We start from the raw sequence: 16,247 nt of genomic DNA, 5'->3' as shown, positions 1-16,247 counted from the left end.
ACAGGCAAGGGGCCAGGAGAACAGATTGAGAGGGCTACCGTTTAGGTTAGTTGAGGAAAATTTCCGGTATTTGGGAATCCAGGTGGCACGAGACTGGGGCAGGCTGCATAAGTTAAATTTGGCCAGGGTGGTGGAGCAAATGAAGGGAGAGTTTCGGAGATGGGATGCACTCCCGCTGTCGCTGGCAGGGAGGGTGCAGACTGTAAAGATGACAATCCTCCCTCGATTTTTGTTTATTTTTCAGTGCCTCCCGATCTTTATCCCACAGTCCTTCTTCAAAAGAGTTAACGGGCTGATCATGAGCTTTGTCTGGGCGGGAAAGTCTCCGCGGGTGAAGAAGGCAATGTTGGAGAGGAACCGCAGCGAGGGGGGGCTGGCGTTGCCGAGTCTGGTCAATTATTACTGGGCGGCCAACATCGCTATGATAAGGAAGTGGATGGTGGGTACGGGGTCTATTTGGGAGCGAGTGGAGGCGGCTTCGTGCAGGGGCTCCAGTTTGGAAGCCCTGGTCACGGCTCCTCTACCGCTGCCGCCGGCCAAGTACACCACCAGCCCGGTAGTGGTGGCGACCCTGCGGATATGGGGCCAGTGGAGGAGGCATGTGGGGGAGATGGGGGCGTCTGTCTGGGCGCCAATCTGCGACAACCATCGGTTTGCCCCCGGCAGTATGGATGGGGGGTTCCGAGTATGGCGGCGAGCAGGGGCGGGAAGGGTGGGTGATATGTTCCTGGAAGGGAGCTTCGCGAGTTTGAGGAGCTTGGAGGAGAAATTTGGGTTGGTAGGGGGAAATGATTTTAGATACCTACAGCTGCGGGACTTTGTTCGTAGACAGGTCCCATCTTTCCCGCGCCTCCCGCCAATGGGGATCCTAGACAGAATAGTCTCTGGGAGGGACGAAGGGGAGGGTAGAGTCTCGGGTATTTATAAGGTGCTCATGAGGGAGGAAGGGTCCCAGACAGAGGAACTGAAACTTAAATGGGAGGAGGAGCTAGGCGGGGAAATGGAGGATGGGCTGTGGGCAGAGGCCCTGAGTAGGGTAAACTCGACCGCGACATGTGCAAGGCTCGGGCTGATCCAATTTAAGGTCGTTCACCGGGCCCATATGACGGTGGCTCGGATGAGCAAATTTTTCGGGATAGAGGACAAATGCGCTAGGTGCGCGGGAGGACCAGCGAACCATGTGCACATGTTTTGGGCATGCCCTGAGCTGAGGGGGTACTGGGAGGGATTTGCGGGGGTCATGTCCCAGGTGCTAAAAACAAGGGTGGTGATGAGTCCAGGGGTGGCAATTTTTGGGGTTTCGGAAGACCCGGGCGTCCAGGGGGAGAAAGCGGCCGATGTGCTGGCCTTTGCTTCCCTGATAGCCCGGCGACGAATATTATTGGCGTGGAGGGACTCAAAGCCCCCGAAGACTGAGTGGTGGCTTGCGGACATGTCAAGTTTCCTGGGGATGGAAAAAATTAAGTTCGTCTTGAGGGGATCTGTGCAGGGGTTCACCCGGAGGTGGCAACCATTTATTGACTTCTTTGCGGGAGAGTGAGCGTCAGCAGGGGGGTGGGGGGAGGGGGGGGGGTAGAGTAGAGTAGGAGGGAAAATATGGCGGGTAGTACGGGTGGGAGGGGAGCGGGCTTGTGCAATATGTTACGATGGAAGTATTGAAAGTACGTGGATGTTTGCACATTTTTGCCTTTTTTGCTTCCTTTCTGATGATGTCTGTAACTGTTTATAAAGCCAAAAACTACCTCAATAAAATTGTTTATTAAAAAAAAAAAAGAAATGGCGCTTAGGTTGGAAGAGTGCCTTCCGAAGATGATTGGGGAGGATCAGGCAGAGTTCCTAAAGGGAAGGCAGTCACCCTCGAATGTGCTGCAGCTGCTGAATGTGGACCTTTCTCTGGTGGGATGGGAGGGGGTGGAGGGGGAGAAGAGAGAGAGGAGAGTTGAAGGTGGCGCTGGATGCAGAGGCGGCATTTGATCAGTTGGAGTGGAGCTACCTGCAGATTTGAAGAGACATGGGATTGGGCCTAAGTTTGTGACATAGGTGAAATTATTGCATAAGGATCCAATAGTGTGAACGCGAACAAATGAAATGAATTCAGGGTACTTTCCGTTGCACAGAGGTTCGAGGCAGGGATGCGCCATGTTTGTGCTGTCGATACAGTTAGAGTCCTTGGCCATAGCATTGAGGTACTCAGGTAAATGGAGGGCGATAGTTGGGGGAGTGGGGGGGGGGGGGGGGGGGGGGGGGGGGGTGCGCGCAGGGTTGGGCCTTCCAAACTTGCACTATTACTGGGCGGCAAATGCGGAGGTGTGGGGTTGGAGTAGGGAGACAGAGGCTTTGTGGGGGAGGATGTAGACAGGTTCTTTTTTAAACAAAATATAATTTTAGAGTACCCAATTCATTTTTTCCAATTAAGGGGCAATTTAGCGTGGCCAGTCCACCTACCCTAAACATCTTTGGGTTGTGAGGGCGAAACCCAAGCAAACACAGGGAGAATGTGCAAACTCCACACGGACAGTGACCCAGAGCTGGGATCGAACCTGAGACAAAGAGGAGCAGGTCATCCGCATACAGTTAGATTGTGTGCTCTCTGTTTTCCCTTTGGATGCCTTTCTACCCCTTCAACGACCCCAGGGTAATGGCCAGTGCATTGATTGCCATGGCAACAAGCAGCAGGGACAATGGGCATCCCTGCCTCGTGCCTCTATGCAGCCGGAAGTACTCAGAGCTGGTAGCATTTGTCCGCACGATTGCCATGGAAGCGCTGTACAGTAATTTCTTTTTTTTCAGAAAATATTTCATTGAAGCATTTGTAATTTTCACAGTTTACAGTTAAACACGTTAGGCGCGATTCTCCGCTCCCCACGACGGGTGAGAGAATCGCGGGAGGGCCAGGCGACTCATTTCACGCCCCCCCGCGACTCTCCCACCCCCCGCTCAGAAGAATCGCCGCTCGCCGTTTTTCATGGCGACCGGCGATTCTCCGACCCGGATGGGCCGAGCGGCCTGCAGTTCGCAACCGTTTCACGACGGCGTCAACCACACCAGGCCGCTGCCGTCGTGAACATGGGTGCCAAAGGCCCGTTTGAAGCTTGTGGGGGGCGGAGAGGGGAGTGAGCACCACGGGCATACTCGGGAGGGGACTGGCCCGCGATCGGTGCCCACCGATCGGCGGGCCGGCGTCTCAAAGCGACGCACTCTTTCCCCTCCGCCGCCCCGCAAGATCAAGCCACCACGTCTTGTGGGGCAGCGGAGGGGAAGACGGCCACCGCGCATGCGCGGGTTTGAGCCATCAGCCATCGTGACGTCAGCCTCGCATGCGCGGGTTAGAGCCGGCCAACCTGCGGATGCGCGGCTGACGGCACATAGGCGCCGCCGTCGCGTCATTCTTGGCGCGCCGCCTTGACGCAAGTGTCAAGGCCCGGCCGCCGAGAATAACGGAGCGCCGCTCCTAGCCCCCCGGGTGGGGGTGAATACGGTGAGAGGAGCGGCCGTCGTGAAGCTCGGGATTTTTCCCGGGAGCGGAGAATTCCGCCCTTTAACTCTCCTTAAAACAACCGCGCGAGCCAACACACGCAAGAAACCTAAAAACAACGTCCCCTACTACCCCCGCCCTATTTCCTAATTACCTGTGTATTAAGTTCCCTGTCCTTGGCTTACACTACCATGTCTCCTATTTTCCTCCCCCGCCCCCCTCCCCACCCTCCCCACTTACTGCTGACATTCAATTTTCCTTGAAGAAATCGATGAACGGCTGTCACCTCTGGGCGAACCCCTGAATTGATCCTATCATGGTGAACTTAATGTTTTCCAGCCTGAGAAACCCCGCCATGTCACTGACCCATGCTCCTGACTTTGGGCGTTCTGGGTCCCTCCATCCCAGCAAAATCCGTCTCCAGGCCACCAGGGAGGAGAAGGCCAGAACATCGGCCTCCCACCCCTCCTTGGCCCCCGGATCTTCCGATACCCCATCAATTTCGGACACGCCCAGAACATATGTACATGATTCGCCGGGCTTCCCCTACAGCGTCCACACCTATGCTCCACTTCCTCACAAAACCTCATCCGGGATACTGTCATGTGGGCCCTATGAACCACCTTGAACTGGATCAGACTAAGTCTGGCACAAGATGAGGATGAGTTAACTTTCTTCAAAGCCTTTTCCCATAGTTCGATTTCCAACTCTCCTCCCAGCTCCTCTTCCCACTTCCTCTTCACCTCCCCAATAGGGGCTCCTTCCCACTCCATCAACTCCTAATATATCTCCCAGACCCTCCCCTCCCCAACCACTGTTTTGACATCACCTTATCCTGTAGTCCCCTCAGAGGGAGGCGAGGAAAGCTTGGAACCTGCCTCCGGACAAAGTCCCGTACCTGCAGGTACCAAAACCCTTTCCCATCTGGCAACTCAAACTCCTCCTCTGCCAGCTCCTAAAGCCCTCGTCCTGCCCTACCGGAACAAAACAATGATTGTCACATATCGGTGACCACACTCACGCCCCCTCCAGTCACATGTGCTGTCTTCATTGTCCCCACACCCTCAGGGCTGCCACTACCACTGGGCTTGTGGAGTATCGGCAGGGGCGCCATCAATAAAGCCTCCAAACTCGTACACTTACAGGATGCTGCCTCTACTCACTCCCAAACTGACCCTTCCCCCATTACCCACTTCCTGATATGTTGACCACCCTGTAATAATTAATAAAACTCGGGAGGGCCAAGCCCCCCTCCCCGCGGTCCCGTTCCAGGAGTGCCTTCTTCACCCTTGGTGTTTTACCAACCCACACAAAATCCGAAGCTGTACAGTAATTTCACCCATGAGGTGAACCCTGGCCCAAGCCCAGCATCTCCATGAGGTACCTCTATTCGACTCTGTCGAAGGCCTTCTCTGCGACCTGTGGGGTCATAATCCCGTTCAGCAGGCGTGGGATGTTTGCTGTTAGCTGTCTGCCCTTGACAAAGTCCGTCTGATCTTTGACGACTACCTCCAGGCGCCTCGCCAGAGCCTTCTCCAGGACCATGGCACCATGGGAGCAGTTCGTTTTGTCCCTGGCACGTTTGGGCTCTCCATTCCACCCCCCCCCCCCCATTCTCATCTCAGTACAATTGCCCTCTTTCCGCGCGCCCCCCCCCGATCATGTCAGGGACTGGTTTAGCACAGTGGGCTAAACAGCTGGCTTGCAATGCAGAACAAGGCCAGCAGTGTGGGTTCAATTCCCATACCAGCCTCTCCGAACAAGCGCCGGAATGTGGCGACTAGGGGCTTTTCACAATAACTTTATTGAAGGCTACTTGTGACAATAAGCGATTATTATTATTATTATTATGTAGGTTTAAGGAACAAATGAACCTTGCTACTACCTCAGCTTTGAGCAAGGTGATTCACTCGCCCACACCGTCACTTCCTGGTCTCCAGTCTCCATTCCGTTCTGTCTATTGCCTCTATGGAGGCCAGTGCGGTTTCTATTGTCAATCTCATGGCCGACATAAAGTCCTCTTTTACTGAGTCTCTGTGTTTCTGAAGCTCTATCAGGTGAAGCTTCATCAATCGTTCCATCGACGGGTGGGCCAGCGTTTGAGTTGGCGATCCTGCTCGGTCCGCCATGCTCCGCTCTGCTTCACCCCGCGTGTCCCCTCGTTCTGAGGTTGGGATTTTCCTTTTTTGAAATTTGCTGTTTTTTTTGGCTCCATGGGTGGTTCAATGGCATTTTGGTCGTGTAAAGTTCCAGGTGAGTAGCCACACGGAAACAATGACTGTAAGAAAAACTCAAGTTTATTTCACCTACTATATTACAACTCCTACTCCCCGGTGGGTCTCCCACACTTGGGCCGGGTTATTTATGTCCCATAAGGCCCTTGGATTAAGTGTCTAGCTCTGGCCCTTCATCCAGGACGATCGTACAACGGTCAGGCCACAGGGACTCTGAAGTTGCAGACCCTCTAGCCTCTGGTCGGGTTATAACAGGTCGGTTGGGTATTAGTTGGGGATGAGACTGGGGGGATTTTGTGGTGGTTTTATATCCGTATGACAGGTTAAAAGGGCCTGGGTAAGAAGTTGCCAAAGAGAGCCACCTTTCGTGCGACCGCTGAGCTCATGACTACCACTGCAATTCCCCACTGTAGGATTACTATGATTCTGTCCCCCACAATCCCCAAAAAGAGAGATATTTAGATTGATTAATTTAATTATCTGAATACAAAACATTCAAAAGCTTTCAGGCAGCACAGTTGTATGGCATTTAGTAAAATCAGGATTTGACAAATGGGCAGAGACCTAAAACACAACTAATTTATCGAGGTTCATCATGGTTTGGAGCTCCACAAAGTTGTCTCCATTCAAGCTCATCACCTACACCGAATGTTTATTGTATAGATGTGCTTCAATTAGAAGAATTGCCTCTTGGATGAATGAATCGAGTAGAAACAATTGGGTAGGAGAGTAGCTGTCCTATCTAATGGAGGACAATTCAGACGTGTAAAGATCAAGTTCATGAGATGTCAGTTTGTCAAATATACTAAGAGTGAAGAAAAGTTACGAAAGACCCATGTTTTCTTCCTTAAAAAAGGCTTGTAAGCTTTCTAACAGCCATGAGATGCATCTAAGATATGAATAAGATAAATAAAGTGGTGGCCTCAATTTCATGCTATTTTTGCACCATCATCTGTTTGCATTTCCTGAAATTTCATTGGCAAAACATTTAAAACCTAAATGTGTGCAGCAAACATGTCTGAAGACACCTCACTCCAGCAATATCTCACCCATTATGTCAAACATTAGAATTTTGGTATCATCAAACTGCATCAGCAAAACATCAAGATTAGATTTCTGGATAACAGATCAGATTATATTGTTATAAGACTTTATCACTGCAATTAATTCTTGAAGGAAGTTCTGTGGCTTTTTATAGCTGCAAACAGCAGATGCGAGAAAGGTTGAAGTCATTGTTCCATAATGGGCATATTTATGCCCTATTAAAGGAATATAGGTGACCATGGGTGATTTTAATCTTCACGTAGATTGGGTAAATCAAATTAGCCACAATGCCGTACAGGAGGAATACCTGGAGTGTAAACGGGATGGTTTTCTTGACCAATATGTGGAGGAACCAATTAGAGAGCAGGCCATCTTAGGCTGGGTACTGTGTAATGAGAAGGGAATTTTTTCCAATCTGGCTTTGCGAGACCCCTTGGGGATGAGCGACCATAACATGATAGAATTTTTTATCAAGATGGAGAGTGAAGTAGTTGATTCGGAGACTAGGGTGCTGAATCTTAATAAAGGGAACTAAGAGGATATGAGGCGTAAGTTGGCCTTAATAGATTGGGGAAGTTACTTAAAGGATGACAGTGGATCAACAATGGCAAACATTCAAAGAACGCATGGCGAAAATACAGTAACTGTTCATTCCTGTCTGGCAGAAAAGCAAAGGGGGTAAGAGGGCCAATCCATGGCTTACAAAGCAAATTTAAAATAGTATCCGACACAAGGAAGAAGCATACAGATTGGCCAAGAAAAATAATAGGTCTGAGGATTGGGAGCAGTTTACAATTTTGCAAAGAAGGACAAAGGGGTTGATTAAGAAGGGGAAAGTACAGTATGAAAGGAAGCTTGCAGGAACGTAAAGACTGATACTAAGAGTTTCTGCAGATATGTGAAGAGAAAGAGATTGGTAAAGAAAAATGTAGGCTCACTACAGACAGAAACAGGCGAATGCATAATAAGGGACAAAGAAATGGCTGAGCAATTGAATACATTCTTTGGTTCTGTCTTCACAAATGAGGACACAAATCAGATCCCAGAAATGTTGGAGAATGAAAGGTTTAGTGAGAGGGAAGAACTGAGGGAGATCAACATTAGTAGAGAAATGGTGCTGGGAAAACTGATGGGATTGAATGTGGATAAATCCCCAGGCCCTGAGAATCTGCATCCCAGAGTGCTTATGGAGGTGGCTCTGGAAATAGTGGATGCATTGGTGGTCATCTTCCGGGATTCTATAGACTCTGTAACTGTCCCTGCAGATTGGAGGGTAGCTCACGTCACTCCGATATTCAAAAAGGGAGGTAGAGAGAAAGCAGGGAATTATAGACCAGCAAGCCTAACATCGGTAATGGGGAAAATGCTTGAATCCATTATCAAGGACTTTATACCGGAACAATTAGAAAGCAGTGGCAGGATCAGCCAGAGTCAGCATGGATTTATGAAGGGAAAATCATGCTTGACAAATCTGTTGGAATTCTTTGAAGAGGTAACCAGTACTGTGGACAAGGGCGAGCCAGTCGATGTGGTATATTTGGACTTTCAGAAGGCATTTGACAAAGTCCCGCATCAGAGATTAAAGCGTATAAGTTTGGGGGAAATGTATTGAGGTGGATAGAAAACTGATTGGCAGAGAGGAAACAAAGCGTAGGGATTAATGGGTCTTTTTCAAATTGGCAGGCAGTAACCAGTGGGGTATAACAGGGATCGGTGCTGGGACCCCAGCTATTCACAATATATATGAATGATTTGGATGAGGGAACAAAATGTAACATCTCAAAGTTTGCAGATGATACCAAATTAGGTGGGAGGGTGAATTGTGACGTGGATGCAGGGATCCTACAGCAAGATCTGGACAGGTTGGGCGAGTGGGCAACCAATGGCAGATGCAATATAATTTGGATAAGTTTATTCACTTTGGAAGCAAAAACAGGAAGGCAGATTACGACCTGAATGGTTGTAAATTGGGACAGGGAAGTGTGCAATGGGACCTGGGTGTTCTTGTGCACCATTCGCTGAAGATAAGCATGCAGGTGGAGCAGGCGGCAACGAAGGTTAATGGTATGTTGGCCTTCATTGCAAGAGGTTTTGAGTATAGAAGCAGGGATGTGTTGCTGCAATTGTACAGGGCCTTGGTGAGGCCATACTTGGCATATTTGTGTGCAACTTTGGTCTCTTTCTCTGAAGAAGGATGTTCTTGCTCTCGAGGGAGTGCAGCGAAGGTTTACCAGACTGATTCCAGGGATGGCGGGACTGTCATATGAGGAGAGATTGACTAGGTTGGGATTGTTTTTGCTGGAGTTCAGAAGAATGTGGGGGGATCTCATAGAGACTCATAAAATTCTCACAAGTCTAGACAGGGTAGATGCAGGGAAGATGTTACCAATGATGGATGTGTCCAGAACCAGTGGTCACAGCCTGAGGATTCAGGGTAAACCATTTCGGACAGAGATAAGGAGACATTTCTTCACACAAAGAGTGGTGAGCCTGTGGAATTCATTACCGCAGGGAGTAGTTGACGCTAAAACTTTGAATAGATTCAAGAGGCGGTTGGATACAGCACTTGGGGAGAATGGGATCAAAGGCTATGGGGAGAAAGCAGGATTAGGCTATTGAGTTGGATGATCAGCCATGATCGTGATTAATGGTGGAGCGGGCTTGAAGGACCAAAAGGCCTGCTCCTGCTCCTATCTTCTATGTATCTATGTTTAAGGAGTTTTATAGTCGGCTGTATGGGTCGGAACCCCGAACTGGACGGAGGGGATGAGGCACTTCCTAGGGGTCTGAATTTCCCAAAGGTGGATGGGGAGCTAGTAGAAGGGCTGGGGGCCCCGATAGGGATGAAGGAGTTAGTGGAGGGTCTGAAGGCCATGCAGTCGGGTAAAGCCCTGGGGCCGGACGGGTACCCAGTTGAGTTCTGTAAAACATTCTCTGGGATATTGGGGCCGTTATTGATGAGGACATTCAATGGGGCAAGGGAGAGCACAGTGCTTCCCCCGACGATGTCACAGGCCACAATTTCGCTGATCCTGAATCGGGACAAGACCCCGGAGCTGTGTGGGTCCTTCAGGCCGATATCCCTATTGAATGTTGACACCAAATTGCTGGCCAAAATTTTGTCCTCTCGGATTGTTATTGGGGAGGACCAGACAGGGTTTGTTAAGTGAAGGCAGTTGGTGGCCAATGTAAGAAGGCTATTAAAGGTGATCATGATGCCCCCTGGAAGGTAGGGACGTGGAGGTAGTGGTTCCAATGGCCGCAGAGGCGGCTTTTGATTGAGTAGAATGGGAATATCTGTGGGAGGTACTGGGACGGTTCGGATTTGGGCGGGACTTTATTGACTGGGTCAGATTGCTGTATCAGGCTCCTGTGGCGAGTGTTAAGGACGAATAGGACAACATCGGACTATTTTAGGCTGCATTGGGGGACGAGACAGGGATGCCCCCTCTCCCCACTGTTGTTCGTGTTAGGCATAGAGCCACTGGCAATTGCATTGAGGGCCTCAAGGGGCTGGAGGGGGCAGGTCCGGTGGGAGGTGGAGCACAGAGTCTCGCTTTACGCAGACGACCTGCTCCTGTGTGTATCAGACGCAGCAGGGGAGATGGAAGAAATCATGAGGATTCTGGGGGAATTTGTCCGGTTTTTGGGGTATAAACTAAATATGGGGAAAAGTGAGATGTTTGCGGTCCTGGCGAGGGGACAGGAGCGATGACAGGGGGAGCTGCCGTTTAGAGTGGCATCCAAGTGGCGTGGGAATTGGAACGGCTGCACAAACTAAATCTGGCTCGTCTAGTAGACCAAATGAAGGATGATTTTTGGAGGTGGGACGCGCTCCCGTCTCCCTTCGTCACTAGCTGGAAGGGTGCAGACGGTGAAGATGACAGTCTTCCCGAGATTCCTCTTTGTGTTTCAGTGTCTCCCCATCTTTATTCCACGGTCCCTTTTTAAACGGGTCAATAAGGTAATCACTGGCTTTGTATGGGCGGGCAGGTAAAGAAGGGGATGCTTGAGCAGAGCCAGGGAGAGGGCAGGCTGGCGCTGCCAAACTTCAGTAACTACTATTGGGCGGCGAATATAGCCATGATTAGGAAGTGGGGGAGGGTTGGCATGGGAGCGTGTGGAGACGGCTTCACGTAAGGGCACCAGCTTAGGGGCGTTGATAACGGCACCTCTGCCGTTCCTGCCGGCACGGTACTCCACGAGCTCTGTGGTGGTGGCGGCCCTGAGGGACTGGGAGCAATGGAGGAGGCATGTGGGAGCATCGGTTTGGTCTCCAATCTGTAATAATCACCAGTTTGCTCCGGGAAGGATGGATGGGGGGTTTCGGAGATGCCAGAGGGCAGGAATTGAGAGGATGGGGGATATGTTTATAGAGAGGCGCTTTCCTAGCTTGAGGGAGCTGGAGGAGAAATTTGGATTGGCGAGGAGAAACAAATTCAGGTACCTGCAGGTGCGAGACTTCCTACGTATGCAGGTTTTAATCTTCCCACTCCTATCACCAAGGGAGATACAGGACAGGGTAGTTTCCAGAGGGTGGGTAGGAGAAGGGAGGGTCTCTGACATTTACAAGGAACATATGGACTCAGAGGAGACGCAGACTGAGGAGCTGAAGCGCAAGTGAGAAGAGGAGCTGGGAGGAGAGATAGAGGATGGTCTCTGGGCGGATGCGTTGAGTAGAGTCAATGCGTCCACAACATGTGCCAGGCTCAGCCTGATACAATTCAATTCACATGACAGTGGCCCGGATGAGCAGATTCTTTGGGGTAGAAGATAGGTGCGCAAAGTGTGCGGGAGGGCCAGCGAACCATGTCCATATGTTCTGGACATGTCAAAAGCTTAGAGGATTCTGGCAGGGGTTTGCAGATGTCATGTCCACGGTGTTAAAAACAAGGGTGGCACCGAGTCCAGAGGTGCCGATTTTCGGGGTGTCGGAAGACTCGGGAATTCAGGAGGAAAAAGAGGCAGACGTTCTGGCCTTTGCTTCCCTGGTAGCCTGGAGACGGATATTATTAGCTTGGAGGTACGTAAAGCCCCGAACATCGGAGACCTGGCTATCTGACATGGCTAGCTTTCTCTGTTTGGAGAAAATCAAGTTTGCCTCGAGAGGGTCAACGTTAGGGTTCGCCCAGAGGTGACAACTGTTCGTTGACTTCTTTGCGGAAAATTAATCGTCAGCAGAAAGCGGGGGGGGGGTTAGTTTAGATTAGAGTAGGGGGTTAATAAAGGTGGGACTTGTAAGGGGAGGGAGATGGCTCTTGGGATTATGTTTATAGATTCATGTACATTGTTTATTTTGTTGGTGTTGTAAAACCAAAAATACCTCAATAAAATGTTTGTTAATAAAAATACATAGGTTTGTTCAGTTTTGAACAACTTCTGTAGTGCACATAGCAAGTTCTCAACTGCTTGTGGCTGATGACCAGAAAAAAGTAATGAATTCTGTAAACTGTTTAGCTGTAAAACGTGTGATCTAAATCCTATTCTGATGTGTGGGAGTTTCAGTTTCATTCCCCCTCACCTACTCCCTAGTTTTCTCCCCTTCGTGATTCATTCTTGGATATGGTTCCATGTGCACTGGCAGCTTTTTGGTAGTTACCCAAACATCACATTAGACTGTTCAACTACAAATACACATATAAGATGCTGTTGGGGTGGATATGGATGGATGTTTTCTCTTGTGGAAGAATCAAGAACTAGGGCTCACTGTTTAAAAATTAAATGGGGGTGAAGTGAAGTGAAATGGTAATGAAGTGAATTTTTTTTTTACTCAGAGTTGAGAGTTTTTGGAGTTGTCCTTAAAAAGGTGGTGGAAGCAGAGTCTATGAATATTCTTAAGGCAGAGATGGTTGGTAAGCAAGGGGATGATTGCATTGGAGGAAGGCAGGGTGCCTTGAGGCTACTATCAGATCAGACATTGGACTGGATTCTCCTTTCCCCCAGCCGCGTGTTTCTCAGCAATACGTTGTTCGCTGCTGGCAGGATTCTCTACTGCTGCCGCTTGTCAATGGGATTTCCCATTGAAACCACTCCACGCCACCAGGAAACCCAGGGGAGTGCTGCCAGCAGAAAAAGAAAATCCCAATGGCCAAGAATGCCAGGCATTATCTTATTAAATGGTGGAGCAGGCTCAAGGAGGGAATAGCCGACCCCCGCTCCTTGCACGTATGTTCAAAAATGGAAACGCATAACACAACCCCCAAGGTTCTGAGTTCAAAGCCCGCTCTAAGGTTTAAGCACAAAAAAAGTCAAGGCTGACATTCCAGTACATTACTGAGAGTGTGGCATACCATTGGAGGTGCTATTTTTGGATGAGGTATTAAACCAAAGCCACATTTGCCTCCTCGGATGAATATAAAATATTCCATGGCACTGTTTCATAGGAGAGCAGCAGAGCTATCCCTGGTCTCCTGGCTAATATTTGTCCCTCAATCGACATCTGTGGTGAATTCATACTGTATTGTAATTCACACTGTATTGCATTGCATTATATTATGTCCTTGTGGGCTCTGTATATGAGCCGTTGCGCGGCTCTGACCATAGGGGGAGATGAGGAGCTTGTACAGGGCTCCACCCTTGGCTCCGTCCATGGCCCCTCGCACTACCGGACGCATAAAGTGCTGCAGCCGTAAGCCGGCTCACGTTCTTCTGGTCGCAGGCAGGCTCAGTTGTAAGACTATTAAAACCACAGTTTACTTCCAATCGTGTCTCTAGTGAATTGATAGCCACATCAACATTACAAAAACATATTACCTGGTTATAATTACATTGCTGTTTGTAGGAGCTTGGCTGAAAATGGCTGCTGTGTTTCCTATATTGCGACAGTGACTACACTTCAAAAGTGCTTCATTAGTTCTAAAGTGCTTTGAGATGTTCAGCAGTCATGAAAAGTGAAATATAAATGCAGGTTTTGAAAAAATTCCCATCCGAAATCCAAAAACGCACTTTCAACAGTCATCAATGGAGCAAAAACACAGGTATATTTCACCTTAGCCCAGCACAAGACGACGAGACAAAGCACCTGCACTGCCACTGCTGGCCCATCATCAAATTAGATAACGAGGCACAGACCCAGGTACTGAACAGGAACATTCTTGCTTTCAATGGCTCGAGTTCCACATTGGTCAGTGCACTCAACCGCTGAAGCATGAATGCTTTCCACTACTTTCTCAGTTTCACCACTACAGTAACATACTTCTTCAACGAAAATTAGAACATTAATGAATTTGAATCAACTGTATTAATATGCAATCTGAACGCAGAGAGAACAAAATACATCCAAACCAACAAAGGGCAAAGAAAGAAAAACAATCTCTTCAATAAAGGAATAGGTAAAATAAATGAAGAAGCATCCGAAAAAACAACGCAATTATATATGACCAACAGTCAACTGACATACCATAGTTGCTGTACTATTTTCTCCTCATCGACCAAGTACTTCTGTCTCTCATCTTCCACCAGCGTGCGCTGTCGCTGCAGCGGGTCCTCTGTTCGCTTCAATGCTTCAACAACTCTGCCGTTGATTTCCAACTCAGCTTTCTTGAACATGGCTTTGAGCGTCTCCTGATTCTCGAGCTGTCAGTAGAAAAGAATTCAGGCTCAATTTTCTCTGCCTACCGAGCATCCCTGACAACTGAATTGCTTAGCTGCCCCCACAATCCAGTCCTAACGAGCACCCTCATAGCTGAATCTTATCTTGACTCAACCTTTATTCCATAGAGGTGTCATGGGGAGGCAGTTGTATTGTCATTGCATTCATAATCCAGAGACCCAGGGTAATGCAGATGGTGAAATTTGAATTCAATAAAATTCTGGAATTAAAAGTCTAATGATCATAAAACCATTGCCAATTGTCGTAAAAACCCAGCAGGGTTAGAGAATCGCCTGGGGCCGTCGAAAATCCCGCCCCCACCGTGGCAGAGATTCTCCACCACCCGGGAAGTGGCGGTGGCAGGAATCTCGCCACTCCGATTGGCGAGGCCCCTGCGGTGATTCTCCGGCCCGGATGAGCCGAAGTCCCGCCGCTGGGAGGCCTCTCCCGCTGCCGAGGTTTGAACCACCTCTGGTGGCGGCAGGATCGGCGGCGCGAGCGGGCCCCGGGGTCCTGGGGGGCGAATCCCGCCCCTCACCTACATGTGACTCCAGAATCCACATCCCCACAGCAATGTGGTTCTCTCTTAACTACCCCCCACTGAAATGGCCTAACAAGCCACTCAGTTCAAGGGCAAGTAGGGATGGACAACAAATACTGGTCCAGCCAGCAATGCCCACATCCCAAGAATGAATAAAAAATATAATCAAACTCAACTAAGCCAGAAGCCACGTGGCCACTTCACTGGTGAGAGCCAATGGAACAATTGTCACAGATTATTTTCAAATTGTCATATTGTCATAAATGCCTTTTTAGTAAGGCATTTGATAAGGTTCCCCATGGTAGGCTTATGCAGAAAGTAAGGAGGCATGGGATAGTGGGAAATTTGGCCAGTTGGATAACAAACTGGCTAACCGATAGAAGACAGAGAGTTGTGGTGGATGGCAAATATTCAGCCTGGAGCCCAGTTATCAGTGGCGTACCGCAGGGATCAGTTCTGGGTCCTCTGCTGTTTGTGATTTTCATTAACGACTTGGATGAGGGAGTTGAAGGGTGGGTCAGTAAATTTGCAGATGATACGAAGATTGGTGGAGTTGTGGACAGTGAGGAGGGCTGTTGTCGGCTTCAAAGAGACATAGATAGAATGCAGAGCTGGGCTGAGAAGTGGCAGATGGAGTTTAACCCTGACAAGTGTGAGGTTGTCCATTTTGGAAGGACAAATCTGAATGCGGAATACAGGGTTAATGGTAGGGTTCTTGGCAATGTGGAGGAGCAGAGAGATCTTGGGGTCTATGTTCATTGTTCTTTGAAAGTTGCCACTCAAGTGGATAGAGCTGTGAAGAAGGCCTATGGTGTGCTAGCGTTCATTAGCAGAGGGATTGAATTTAAGAGCCGTGAGGTGATGATGCAGCTGTACAAAACCTTGGTTAGGCCACATTTGGAGTACTGTGTGCAGTTCTGGTCACCTCATTTTAGGAAGGATGTGGAAGCTTTGGAAAAGGTGCAGAGGAGATTTACCAGGATGTTGCCTGGAATGGAGAGTAGGTCATACGAGGAAAGATTGAGGGTGCTGGGCCTTTTCTCATTGGAACGGAGAAGGATGAGGGGCGACTTGATAGAGGTTTATAAGATGATCAGGGGAATAGATAGAGTAGATAGTCAGAGACTTTTTCCCCGGGTGGAACACACCATTACAAGGGGACATAAATTTAAGATAAATGGTGGAAGATATAGAGGGGATGTCAGAGGTAGGTTCTTTACCCAGAGAGTAGTGGGGGCATGGAATGCACTGCCTGTGGTAGTAGTTGAGACGGAAAATTTATGGACCTTCAAACGGCTATTGGATAGGTACTTGGATTAGGGTAGAATAAGGGAGTGTAGGTTAACTTCTTAAGGGCAGCAC

The 16,247-nt window shown here is 49.2% G+C and overlaps 1 protein-coding gene across 15 annotated transcripts in view; it reads right to left on the bottom strand.

The window, feature by feature from the left end:
- LOC119966444 (sickle tail protein homolog) overlaps positions 1-16,247 on the bottom strand; it is a 764,531-nt gene that overhangs the window by 72,935 nt on the left and 675,349 nt on the right. For all 15 annotated transcript variants that reach the window (XM_038798122.1, XM_038798124.1, XM_038798119.1 and 12 more), the window contains one exon: positions 14,153-14,328. In XM_038798122.1, coding sequence (XP_038654050.1) covers positions 14,153-14,328 — 176 coding nt within the window. The remainder of the gene's footprint in view (positions 1-14,152; positions 14,329-16,247) is intronic.

Source organism: Scyliorhinus canicula, chromosome 5, assembly GCF_902713615.1.
Source record: "Scyliorhinus canicula chromosome 5, sScyCan1.1, whole genome shotgun sequence".
Lineage (NCBI taxonomy): Eukaryota > Metazoa > Chordata > Chondrichthyes > Carcharhiniformes > Scyliorhinidae > Scyliorhinus > Scyliorhinus canicula.
This window is presented reverse-complemented; position numbering and strand designations above follow the sequence as displayed.